This window comes from Pygocentrus nattereri, chromosome 15 (assembly GCF_015220715.1).
Source record: "Pygocentrus nattereri isolate fPygNat1 chromosome 15, fPygNat1.pri, whole genome shotgun sequence".
Taxonomy (NCBI): domain Eukaryota; kingdom Metazoa; phylum Chordata; class Actinopteri; order Characiformes; family Serrasalmidae; genus Pygocentrus; species Pygocentrus nattereri.
In genome coordinates, this window is record NC_051225.1 from 19,981,825 (window position 1) to 19,996,105 (window position 14,281).

The window sequence follows — 14,281 nt, forward strand, 5'->3', positions numbered from 1 at the left end:
GTCTCCCCAAGCTGGTTAAATGCAGCATATTCTTTATGAGAGACAATTTGATTCATGCTTGTGTTTGCAAGAGCCTTCTATGATCAGACATTAGTGGGGATGTCTCAGAGCTGTAATGATTGTTCAATTAAACTGATCAATTGGTTGAAAAGAAATCATCTGTATGTTATGAAAAATGTTATGAAAAATGCTCAATAAATCAGCAGGGACAAGCTGCCAGTGATAGTCCGATTATCAGTCAAACTGTAGGCTGAAGATTCTCCAGAAGGGGGCATTAGTAGCACTAAAGTTGCATTTGTATCCATCATTGAAAGCAAAGAAAGTGGCATGAACCCACATCAGCAGGATCTCAGAAAAGCATATTTGGTTACACATTGCATGCATATCAGTTAAAAGACATAATGATTAATTATGATCTTTTCCAGCAAAACTGTCCACAGCCTGCAATTCTACTCCAGCCAAAAAAATTAATAGTTTTTTTGCTAGTTACTCAGACGTTAGTAAGTATATATGAGATGAATATGTCATCAGTCGCACTTCCGATATCTTCACACAGTTTTGCCGCAGTCATCCGTTTTTCACTGCACATGGTCCAAAAGCTGTGTGTTTAAGCTCTTGGTCCAGTTTTACAGATGCAGGCAGAATATATTTGTTTTGCACCTGAAATGGGAACAAAATGCTTAGTGCATCCAAATGCAAGATGCTCGCTGTAATCAGGTTTTTGGATTGTAACCGGCCTTTTCTTCTGAATAGGAGCTCTGCAGTCTACTCAGCTACGTCACTAGAAATGTTTTTTCAAGCAGAACATCTCTCATTGTTTTTTTTATTATTACTTTAATTATTCCGTTTATTTCTTTTTTGACCGTCCAACGATGGCCTCATTCAAATGTGCACTGTGTACTGTAAGTTTTTTATTTTATTTTTTTCACCCATGGCACAAAAATTTTGACAAAGACTCGGGGACGAAGCCACGAAAGGCACTGGGGCTTGATGGGAAATGTGGGGCATCCAATTTCGTAGCAAAGCTGTGGAACATTTTGGAAATTGGAGGTCAGACGCGGAACATTTCACACAATCCACGGGCTATGGAGAGGAAGCCTCCAGGGGCGTTCAGAGAAAGAAATAATTAAAGCCAAGAGAAATTCATTTGTGCCGGAGTCATGGGGAGTCATGGAGAATGTCATTTCCACTGCATTACCTGCCTCTCTTCCAAAAGCCCCTAGTTAAATATTTTAAAGAGCAGACGGCAGTTTAGCCTGACTGCAGACTGGCTCTAATGCTTAGACAGAGATGTATTTAAGGGCAAACGCAAGCGTTCATCTACAGACAGGCTTATTTTCAACTTTGACTTTAGAAGACTCAGTACTTGATATTCTCCCAGTGTATGGATTTGTGCATTTTGATGGAGTTTTCAGCACTGATGCTCAAGCTTTCCCTTTTAATACCACTGAAACACTGTTGCAGTGCTGCTCAATATTTCTCCTTGCATCAGGCAGAGATCGATTCATCAATTTATGAACAAGAAGATGTCTTATAGACGAAGATATCAATTGATGTTTTGGGCAGTTAGCTCTTCATACTCAGGGAAGATGATGGTAAATATATATTTCATAGTATCTTTAAAATGCTGATTAATGCTCAGTGACATCAAAGTCTTCCACCCAGTCACAGAATACAGTCCTTCAGTAGTCAGCTTACATGTGACCCTTGGTTCAGACTGAAATGTAGCAATGATGAAGGGAGTCCATCTTCTGAGACACCTCATGTTCCTTGCCTTTAACATCACTCCTGCCAAATGATCTGCGAAAGTTGCCAAGGAAGTAAAATTCAACATGTCTCTGAGTAGCTCTGTAGTTTTACCGTGTAATATATTTAGGCAAATTTCTCTCCCCATTTCTTTCCTCCACACATACTCTCTCAAATGATTTCAAATTGGCCCGAGTCCAGTTGTTACAGTAGGCTAGCTTTTTCTAAAAGCACATTAATACCTCTAAAAAACTTTCTAAATGGCCCTTTGGCTACAAAGGCACAAAAGGAAGAATTTCAAAGACACTAGGGGAAGAGCCAAAAGCAAAGACTTTATAAAACGCAATGCTGAATGAAAAAGGAATGGAGAATCAGTCCACAGATTCCCCGAGGGAGGCCTGTTTGAAAGATCGGAGGTACATTTTACCCTGTGGACCAAACCTAGAAAAGTTTTTAAGGAAAGCTTGTGGAAGATTTGGTCCGCGTTCTACAACCTTTTGACCTTGCCTTTGGACTTAGAAACGTTAGAATATATATTTTCAGTGTGACGAGTTCAAAAGAGAATCACCTTCATGGCCTCTCAATCAGCATAATTAACAATAATATTTATGTACATGGATCATTTTAACTGATGTAGCATAATTTAATATATGTCCTTGTGAGGGTTGTTTTTGGCACAGGATGAAAAAGAGGATTATTACTTATGGGTTTTTTTCTCCACAGCTCTGAAAAAGCTGGTGAGATTGCAACAATACCTCTCACGAAGGTAAGTGTCACTTTCTTACCAAAGTGTCTACTTCTGTCTAATTTCTGCACACCCTTCCATTGCAACAGGTGGCTATTTTGTTTTCCGTAAGTGTATTCCTGTTTGAATGAGGGACTGTTGTTGTGCTGCTGCAGTGTCTGCTGGTACCATCAATGAATTTGAGAGTAGGAAGCAAATGTCTCATTGTGTGGAAAAAAAAAGCCCTCTAGATTCTTGAGAAGCTGTTTTTTTCCGCTTCCAGAATTGTAATGGTAGGTACTTGCAAAGATAGTCGTCAATAGATTTTTTTTTTACATCTACAATCTTTCTTATATCTTAGATATATAACAGCCTTCAGAGGAGAGGACTGTAGTTGAATACCAGTGAGGTTTTGGTTCAATTCCAATACGTACAGTGGCTATAAAAGTATCCCCCTTGGACTTTTAAGTATAATGTGTCACATGAAGCCATAAAGTTTATGATGTTCAACTAAATTAATAAAAATCAACATAAAATAACTGAATGCAGTAATAATTTCACAACATTTCACTTAGGATCATCTTTACCAGAAATGGGGCAGTCGTGGGCTGGAGGTTAGGGACCTGGCCCTGTGACCGGAAGGTTGCCGGTTCGATCCCCAGGGCCGACAGTCCGTGACTGATGTGTCCTTGAGCAAGACACCTAACCCCCAACTGCTCCCCGGGGGCTGCCCACCGCTCTGGGCAAGTGTGTGCTCACTGCCCCCTAGTGTGTGTGTTCACTAGTGTGTATGTGGTGTTTCACTTCACGGATGGGTTAAATGCAGAGGTGGAATTTCCCCGGTTGTGGGATCAAAAAAGTATCACTTAAATACATTGAAGGTCTAGGCTTTGACAGGACCTCTAAAAGACATTGATCTTTTTGTTTTTGTCACTCCAGAGGTGTTTTTGATATATTTCTGATTGTTCTTCTGGTTAAAGAGGAGGTTGGCCTGGTCTCAGTATTCTTGTGGATTGTAATGTGTTTTGTACTTTAGCTCCATCTGTTTGCTTCTACTCTGCGATTTCAGTGTCTGCTGCAGAGAAGAATCCTCAAACCATGAAACTGCCACCACCATTCTTAACTGCAGGGACAGTGTTTTCGGTGTGATTATGCTGGTGCACTTAGTACTTATTGAGGCAGAGATTTTAGTTGCAGACCATAGAGCCTTAGACTGCCACCGTCTACACTTCAAAACACGTCACGAAAAAGTCTTTAACCTTTTGCTGTATCGGTTGAAATACTGATGGCCTTTTCTTTGCTACATCAATTTCATTTACTAATGATGTGATGACAACATTCAGTCATCATGTTATGTAAACTTTTTTTCTATATGAAGAGGTTAATCTAAGTCTTTCTTTTTGCAGTCCTTCCATACAAGCCATGTGCATGCTATGTGCGTTTTTTCTTATTTCTGTCGTGAAGGACTGCAAGTCCTTTAGAGCTGCCTTATGATGACCTCTCTTACAATGACTCTTCTCCCCTGGACACTCAGTTTTGGAACAACCAGTTCTGAGTAGATTCACTGTTATTATCTCAATGATGCACTTCAGTGTGCTATCAAGTATATTCAGTGCCTTGGAAATATCCTTGCTGTCTGGAATTTTTAAGAACTGTGCTGGATCTACTTGGATTGATCTTTAGTCATCATGTTGTGTTTTTTCCCATGTGGAAAAGTAGGTATATTCCTAGACAGTGATGTGTTTAATCTGAAATTATGCAAAATGCTTCAGATGCACACATGTGGATGATTGATGGTTGTTTCGGTAGTAATTTAGTTGTATCAAAGCAAAGCAATGCAACACTTGCAACTTACTTCAATTTTCTGTTATTTTATTATTATTTATTTTTACTTCATTTTGTAAAAGGAAAATCGCCAACTGCACGTCGCAAAGTCTTTCAGAGTGGTTTGTTATGAAATGATTTCTTCATTTCAGAGAAACATACCGAATCAGAGTTTTTCTCAATGCTGGTGATAATAACCACACATCTGATGTATTTAATGTGTCTAAAGCCTCCCTCACTGAAAGCTTTTTCATTAAATAAGTATGAAATTACATTGGTTTATGATAGTTTTGAGAATCTTGATGCAGGGCATTGTAAGGTAAAATTGTTCCTGAAGAAAATTCATTTTTTCAGATTGGCCTCTATTTTATCTTTATCAACATTACATATGCACACTGTGAAGACTGTGGAGGTTCATTGGTGGTTTTGGATCGTAAATAAAATGTCTATATCTGTGCAGTAGTACACTGAACCACTTCATATCAAACCACAGTGAATGACTGTTTACATTTCAACCATTGCTTTATGCAGAAATTATGAAAAATTGGTGGAATTTCCTTTTAACTCTGAGGCATAGGGGGTAATTTTTATTGTTTTACTTACTTAGTAAAATGTCTCTTTTTTACACTTTGCCATTGTACTTGCTTTCCAGTAATGCGGCAGACTAATATGATAACATTTTAACCTTTAGGATAAACCCCTCTCATGTGAACAATGTTTGGCAGCACTGTGACAACTCAAGTGTGAAAAATCGTTCTTATTCTGTCCCGTGCCCATGGCCTGAGCTCAGGAAATCAGCTCAGAGGCAGGAGGTTCGGTTGTGGTTGGCGTGAGTCACGCATGAATTATGTATGACCAAATATTTTCAAGCGCACTCTTGCATCTGTGTTGCTGTTGGCTTGCTCGAGCCTTCACAACCCTGTAATGGGGCTTAATATGTCCATTCCAGGCTATTAGCATACAAGGATCCCAGCGTTTACCCTTGCCACACTCTCTCAACAGGCTACTTGCATGCAGCTAATGTGCATCGTCATAGCAACAGCGAGGTTCAGTCAGTGACTCAATGCATTGCTGCACTTTGCACTATGGCTTTTTTTCCCACAAGCCCACCCACCCATCTCTTTGCATTTATTAGCATAGGTTTGATGTTATCCTACATGTGCTGTTTCACAGAGCTGTGGCTTAAGTATCAAACCAGCCATCGTTCACTTGCGTCTCTGCCCATTAAAGAATGGCGACACTAATGGCGGCTCTACTCAAAACACACCGCCGCGCGGTGGTTAAACATGAATAAATGAAACCGAAATGCGATGAATATTTCACACAGTGTCTTTGTGGGGCAGATACACGAGGGCATTGCACTTAATGGCTTAGTGCCGAGCCTCAGGAGCGAAGCGGCTTTGCCGGGTGCTCTTCACTCCAGTTAGTAAATGTTGTTCCTTTTTATGCTATCAGGTCTGGGTTTGCCAGCACCATGCCACATTGCAGCAGGTTCCTGTGACTGTCATTACTGCCATGCCTGTGATATTTTAATGCACTGAGTGCAACATTCATGTTCCAGTAAACAGAATTGCGCTATGTTACGAGGAGCCCTTCCTTTCTGCTTATGATGAATGTGTCCCACTTTCACCTACTGGCTGTGCGGTTGCTGTGTGGTGGTTCTTGAATATTGTTGTATCCTTTTACTGTTTTGAGTCACATTTTGGTTTCAAAATCTTATCTGTTATCCCACTGGAATTGTGAGGATTTTCCTCAGATGTGGTGTATAGTTTGCACTAGTAACTTGGGGATTAAGTGAAAATCTTTTGAAAGTACATGCAAGAGAAAATTAAATGTTTATGGCTTCTGGTTAACCATATTTGGGACCCAAATATGGTCATGTTTATGGCAGGTGCCATGTTTTATGTCATGACAGCTTATGTCCCATGCTACTTTTCGATGTGTATTCTAGTTAGCCGTCTAACTAACGGGAGTAGAGGTCGTAAAGGTGGATGACTTCAAATATCTTGGGTCAACCATCCAGAGCAATGGACAGTGTAGAAAAGAGGTGAAGAAGAGGGTGCAGGCAGGATGGAGTGGGTGGAGACGGATGTCAGGGCTGATGTGTGACAGAAGGATAGCAGCAAGAGTGAAAGGGAAGGTTTACAAGACAGTAGTGCGTCCTGCTATGATGTATGGTTTGGAGACTGTGGCTCTGTCTAAAAGACAGGAGGCTGAGCTGGAGGTGGCGGAGATGAAGATGCTGAGATTTTCGTTGGGAGTGACAAGGATGGACAAGATTAGAAACGAGCAGATCAGAGGGACAGTGAAGGTGGAGCAGTTAGGAGATAAAGCCAAAGAGGCCAGGTTGAGATGGTTTGGACATGTGTTGAGGAGGAATAGTGGATATATTGGTCAAAGAATGTTGGAGATGGAGCTGCCGGGTAGGAGGAGAAGAGGTAGACCTCAGAGAAAGTTTATGGATGTAGTGAAGGTGGACATGGAGATGGATGGTTGGTGTAAAAGTAGAGGAGGCAGTGGATAGGGCAAGATGGAGGCAGATGATCCGCTGTGGCGACCCCTTAAAGGGAGCAGCCAAAAGAAGAAGAAGAAGATTCTAGTTAGCCGTCATGACCTCAAACATTGACACATAACATGTTATGACCAGTAATGGCGATAGTAAAATGACAGTGTTATATTACTGACCGTAATCTGTTGTGACAGGTCGTGACAGCATCTCTAATGATATGTTTTACTTACAGATTGTAAATCCAAGGCTATACTTAACGTACCATACTGTGCAAATGTCTTAGAGTAGAATATGTAAAGGACATGTAAAGCCATTTATCTGCCCAGTAAGCATGCATTTGATCATTTTGTTCTTTGGAATAAATACAGATGAACATTGTGATTTATGTTTGTGTGTATTGGCATAATCATTTTTAAACCTCTCCCAAAAGGACCCCAGTATTTATAGTTACCATCCAATACATGCTTCAGCTAATCAGTCCTTTATAATCAATCCTTCATGCTGTTGGTTGAAGTTAACAAATCTATGCAGTCACAGGTTTGCTCTGAGAAGAACCAGGAGCTTCTAAGTGAATTTGTCTACCCAAGATATCAAAAAAATCTCTTTGCTGTTACTGTCTTCATATTAAAGAACAGCAGTTCTTTAAATAATTATCAACTGAAAAGATCTTTATGGAACCAAAAGTAGCTTTTTATGGTGTCATTTTTTGGCCATAATTTTAAGGGTGTAGGGTGTGTTTCCCGGAATTCCTGAGGGCTCTGGATGTTGTAGGGCTGTCTTGGCTGACACGCCTCTGCAACATCATGTGGACATCTGGGGCGGTCCCCCTGGAATGGCAGACCAGGGTGGTGGTCGCTCTTTTTAAGAAAGGGGACCGGAGGGTGTATTCCAACTATGAGGGGATCACACTTCTCAGCCTACCCGGTAAGGTCTATGCAGCGGTACTGGAGAAGAGAGTCTGACCGATCGAATCTCACCTACAAATGGAACAATGCGGGTTTCTCCCTGGTCGTGGAACACTGGACCAGCTTTTTATCCTCATCAGGGTCCTGGAGGGTTCGTGGGACTTCACCCACATGTGTTTTGTGGTTTTGGAGAAGGCATTCGACCGCGTCCTTCGGTGAATCCTGTGAGTACTCTGGGAGTTCGGGGTGAGGGGCTTGTTGTTACAGGCCATTCAGTCCCTGTATAAACAGAGCAGGTGCTTGGTTTGTATAGCCAGCAGTAAGTCATTGGTTTCCAGTAAGTATTGGTTTCCAGTTAGGGTTGGACTCGGCCAGGGCTGTCCGTTGTCACCGATTCTGTTCATAACTTTTATGGACAGAATTTCTCGGAACAAGAAAGTGGTGGAGGGTGTCTGGTATGGTGGCCTCAGGATTTCATGTCTGCTTTTTGCGGATGATGTGGTCCTGTTGGCGTCATCAGGCTGGGAGCTTTTTCGGTTTACAGCCGAGTGTGAAGCAGCTGGTTTGAAAATCAGCACCTCTAAATCTGAGACCATGGCTCTCAGTTGGAAAAGGGTGGAATGCTCTGTCCAGGTCGGGAGTGAATTCTTGCCCCAAGTGGAAGAGTTTGACTATCTCGGGATTTTGTTCACGAGTGAAGGAAGAATGAAGCAAGAGGTTGACAGGCGGATTTGTGCGGCATCCGCAGTAATGCGGACCCTATATTGGTCCGTCATGGTGAAGAGAAAGCTGAGCCAGAAGGAGAAGCTGTCAATTTACCGGTCAATCTATGTTCCGACTCTCACCTATGGTCACGAGCTTTGGGTAGTGACCAAAAGAACGAGATCGCGGATACAAGCAGCCGAAATGAGCTTTCTACGCAGGGTCGCCGGGTTCTCCCTTAGAGATAGGGTGAGAAAATTGGCGATTTGGGAGAGGCTCGGAGTAGAGCCGCTGCTCCTCCACGTTGAGAGAAGCCAGTTGAGGGAAGCCCCAGGACATATTGGAGGGATTATATCTCTTGACTGTCTTGGGAACGCCTTGGTATCCCTCCGGAAGAGCTGGAGGAGGTGGCGGGGAGAGGGAGGCTTGGGCCTTTTTGCTTAGGCTGCTACCCCCATGACCCAGACTCAGATAAACGGATGAAGATGGATGGATAGATGGATGGATGGATAGTGTTTCCAAGATAAATGGTTTCACTGAGTGCCTAAGATTTTTGCACAGTACTGTATGTATGAAAAAGAAAATAGTTTATTGAACTGATATATTTTTAGATGCTCCATTAATTTGAATCAGTGACTAATTTATGTTGCTTAGAGGATCTCCTCGACACATCTGAGTGAATCCCCTTGCTTTGCTCCAACACCTTTCCTTTTGCTCTGAGCAGTAATGCTAATAGAACAGGTTTGTGTGCTGCAGTAAAGTGCCTGAAAAGACCCTGTGCGGTGCCCTCATTCTGTCAGCAGGGTGTGAACCTCTCCAACACCCTATATCACCTCAACAACACCCAATATCACCTCAGGCCAAACCTGTTTCTCTCCAGCCTCGAGAGAGCCAGAGAGCATGGAGTGCAAAAATGGGGTGTATTATAGGTGGGTGATTGACAGACAGAGTGAGGTGCTCCTTTTGGGCTTGGGCCTACTGTGAGAATAGAGCTGCACTGTTGTATTTTGAGGTCGCAATTAATCTGTTTCTACTCCCATTTTCTTTCATGCCAGTCCTCTACATTATTCACTACAGAGGCAGTTGTAGGTGCAGATGTGTGTGCATACTTCATACACTCCACTGCAGAAACCCTCTCACTCCTGGGGGAGTTAGTGACAGTGCTCACTAGCAAGACGTGACATGATTGGCAGTTGTAACTCATCCTTTCTAAGGAAACCGGAGTACGATAGAGAAGCAGCTGACTCCTTGTTGCCACCTACAATAACCCAGCTTATTGTATATCATATCAGTCAAGAGGGTTGCCTTCAGGTTCTCACAGCAGTTTACACCATGTCTTGCAGTCCTATCACTCTACTGCCTCAAAAAAGCATAACTTTTAGAGATTAGGCTAGCTTTACATAGTGAAGCCTTCATGCAACTTCAAGTTTCACTTGTGTTGCATAATGTATTGACTCCTGCAACTCCCTTGTTTAAAATTCTGCCTCAAGTAATATTTCAACCGATTGCATTCAATTGACAAATCAAGAAGGACAAAGAAATAAAGCAGAGAATGTTGTCTCTTGCAGTCTCTTGATTATTTGCTTGTAAACAGTTAACTGCTTAAATAGTTAGCTAGATAGCTAATGCTTACATGATATTTCATAAGGCCATTACACAGCGAACATGACACAAATTAATAGAATGACAATGCAAGAAATGCAGTTTTCATCAAAACTTCACAGAAAAAAAAGATGGGCAGAATAACCGTCAGAAGGTCCTTGGTGGCTTTGTGTAAGATGCTTTCTACGTTGGTGGCATTGTGCAGGATGTTTACCACCTTGGGAAATGACAATGGAGAGTTTCTCCACCTCCACATTCTGATACTAAAACTTTATGAACTCTGTATATTTCTCTCATATCTCAGATCTCTGTGACTCAGTTTGAGCTTAGTTTGGATGCAGCTCCATACGAGACAAACTACAAAACAAACTGACGGAATGTATGAGCTGAAGTATGGCTAAGTATGTTTTGCTTCTCACAGTATGAACAGGCAAGGACATTTTGGGAAAATGAAAGTAGTGTGAAGTACTCATTTTTTTATTATGATCCTGTTTTTATTATGCGCCTTTTCAGGTGTTTTTTTTTACAGGTTTGAGGTTTTCTCCATCTCTCTCTAGCTAGGCCTTCATGATTTACCTTTCCCTGTTGTTGGCATTATTATTTGTACTGGGGCTGGTGGCATTTGCATGATCAGCCAATGACCTATGAACTCTAGCCACTAAGGATACAGTGAGTCACTAGAGTTTCTATGTATGTGCACTCCTGTATATGCTTTTAATCTTCATTCATTTTGAGAGACTTTATTTGGCACATATGAAAGATGCTAGATAGTCATCTCGCTGACTAGTAATGACATCCAGTTTGCGTAAAGCAAGCCTTACATTTAGAAATGTTCTCCACACTGTAATACAAGATAATACAAGCTGCTAATTGCATTGCGCCCTTGTTCAGGCCACTGTGAACACTGATGAATACACTTGTTCAAAATGACATGCTATTATCCTGCATAACACAGTTCCAATGAAGATGCTGTTCCTTCAGCTAAATCAAGTTAATTTGCCCCCCTCCCATTTTCATAATGGACACTAATAAGAAATTGCCTTTAACCTCCAGTAATGCTCCAGTGTCTTTTTTCTTTTTTTTTTACTGGCCGTCCCCTTTCCCCATCATCCATCCATCTCTGTGCCTGCTCAACTAGAACCAGCATGATGATTGGTTATGAACAGCGCGTGTCATTGTGATGCTTTATTGGCGCTTCAAATCACTTTTTATTTAAACTGTGCAGAAAATTGAAATTATTGGGGCTCAGAGGAAAACATTCAGCAGCCCAGCAAGGCCTCAAATTGCATGGTCAGAATATGAAGTGTTGAAATCTTTCAATGCATTGGTATTGTTGCACTGTTGAGTGGTATGCAGTAAACTGTCTTTGTGTGAAAGTCAAGAAACTCTAGCTTTAAGGATTTTTTACAATTGTTGCTTCAGTTTTCTAGAATTTAAGGTTTAAAGTTTGTTAAAGTTTTTTCACCCTGTAAAAATATGAGAAGAACCACATTTGGTTTCCTAAAGAACCTTTCAGTTGGTAATTATTTAGAAAATTGCTGTGAGAGATGTGCAAATCTGAAGTGCTATGCCAAAAAACATTTAAGTTTTAAGAGCGGTTATTTTTAAGTACTGTTTGCTACTCTTGTAAAAAATAATAGGCCATTAAAAAAACTCTTTGAGCCTTTAGATTTAACTAGAAATCAGCATAATTTATTAGGCTACATGCGCAAGCACCATAACCTTCCAGACATGCTGTGGCAGTCAAGAATTATATTAGAAGATGCAAGTAAATCATAGAGTTCTAAATTATAGAATAAAACAATGTGGGTATATGCAGCATATATGATGTATAAAATATCATCATTTTTTGTCCAAAACTATTTTTGGTCTATTTTTGTGTTTTGCAACATCGTACAGGCAGGGAAGACTTCAGAGCGACAGAAAGTCTGGGCCTGCCAATCACGTTGTATTAGGCATTCTCTCTCTGTATTATTCTGGGTCGATATCTGTCAGAACCATTTGAGCACAAGTTAAAACAGCTGAGACCCATTCATTATTCAGGGGTAGCATTGAATGGCAGAGTCCTGAGAGAGATAGGTGGAGTTGTCAGATGAAATGGATTGATCTCTGAGAGACCCGACCTGTGTGCTTATTATTGGGTTTGGATGACATGAAGAGGAAATGTGAATGGACACTCTTGGAGATGAAATATGAGGGGACACTGGTGTGAGGTTGGATATCAATATGACAATACCTGAGCACTCGGAAAGTAAGAGACGGTGAAAGCTCTGGTAATACCAAGCTAGAGAAGAAAAGGTGAGAATTTTGGGAAGGTGCTGCTTTGCAAGGAAAAGTCGATAGTGGCATTGATCGGCACTAGAAAAGTTATTTCCCAAGGAAAATGTTTCAAATTTAACATTGTTGTAGGAAGAAAATAAATCATTATTAGAGTGAAGATGGAAGACAGGCCTAACCTTATGGCAACACAATAGGAAAAGCTTGCAGTCAACCATGAATTACTTTTTTCACAACTTTTTTTTGTCCTTTGCTATTGATTCCATTTATTTTATAATGGCAGTGGGTTACTGCTTACTACCACAAGTGAGTTGGATTGTGGAGAACAGTTGTTTTGTCACAACATGTGTTGATTCAGAGAAAGCCAACCTTTATCAGACCACAACCTCATACCAGTATGACCTCCAGCAATCAGCCATCATTTCTTCAATGAGTTTTTATACCACTGTAAACAACTGAATGGTAGTCTGAAAGGCTAGATCCGTTTTGCACTCAACTGGCACATGCAGCATAGATGATCTAGTGCAGACGCAAGGACTTACTCCAATTTTTCATTTGTAAATATTCAAAGTAGACTTAATGTTACTTACATTAAAAAAAACCTAACCTTACCTAACCTTACCCAAAACCTAAACCTAATAATGGCCCTAATCCCAATCCCAACCCTAACAATAACCTCAACCCAAAATCTAATTCTAATCCTAACCCAGCCCTACCCCAATGCTAACCTCAACCCAAAACCTAATCCTAACCTCAACCCAAATTCTAATCCTGACCTTAACCAAAACCTAATGCAGTGAAACTCCAGTTACAGAATGGTGTCAGCAGAACATTCAGAATGTTGGGAAGGTCTGTAGTCTTAGACCTATTACATATTCAGTGACCTCTCAGATTAACATCTACAGATATGAACTCAGACACTAAATAAAGTGAGAAACAACTGATTTCAGCAGATTATAAACAGATTTTACTTAGTTAATTAAAAGTCTTGGTAATCTACTGATTGTATTAAATTTGAATTCAATCATATTGGTATTGGCAGAAATTTGGTTGAAAGAAAAATACTGGCATATTTGACCAATGTTTCAGACTGATTTTTAATGTATTGTACTCCATAACAGCAGCATGTTAAAGCCTGCTGTCTGTGGTGTTTTGGTTTAAAATTGAAAGTAGCATTGTTGGTTCAGGAGAAAAAGAAACACGCTAAAGTACGGTGTCCATGCACTGTTGCAAATCACCCTGTAAGGCCTGAAATACTCATTTAAAGTCAAAAGTGTAGCTTCAGATTTCGCATACATTTTTCAGACTACATCATACATATTACATATTAACATAACATTAATATATTCATTAAAGAAGGTCCATTTCAATGTTTAGGTCTTATGATTGTTATATAATTAAACTCTGTCTACTAAAAGCCAACATCTTATCTGAAAAGCTGGTGAAAAAAGATCTCGGACCACTACTTTTAGCTTCCTTCTCACAAACTTTATGATTTTCTCCATTTGCTGTTAATTTTATAGTACTGTTTGACGTGAAGTTAGTCCTTACAGTCTTTGAGCTTAGTTTCGTATTGGCCTTTTAGATATTTACAAATCACTGTCATATGGTGAGTCCTTCAACTATAAATGTCGATTGAAACACAGTAATGAAGACTTAAAAGTCCAAATATCTTCATTTTACATTATTTATTCATTCTCACATGAGAAACTTTGCATCTTGGCTGGCAATCAGGGTGCCCCACCCTTCTCCACATCTGAGAAACTTGAAAGCGAGGATGAGACAACTTTGAAGTCCTCTGCTCCCACAAGAGGTCTTGGTTCCTCCTTATTCAAATGTGCGTCTTTGCTTCTGGAGCCTTTTGAAACAGGCCTGCAGTGAGTCAGCACGATTCAACTCAGTTCATCCAAGGGCAGTTCCATATCCAAGGAGTGTTCAATACAAAATCTGTAATTTATCATGTAGATTTTTGCCATGAGCTGAGCTTGGAGG

The 14,281-nt window shown here is 40.6% G+C and overlaps 1 protein-coding gene across 3 annotated transcripts in view; it reads left to right on the top strand.

The window, feature by feature from the left end:
- si:ch211-51h4.2 overlaps positions 1–14,281 on the top strand; it is a 162,275-nt gene that overhangs the window by 115,284 nt on the left and 32,710 nt on the right. For all 3 annotated transcript variants that reach the window (XM_037545287.1, XM_017722588.2, XM_037545288.1), the window contains exon 13: positions 2,470–2,512. In XM_037545287.1, the coding sequence (XP_037401184.1) occupies positions 2,470–2,512 (43 nt within the window). The remainder of the gene's footprint in view (positions 1–2,469; positions 2,513–14,281) is intronic.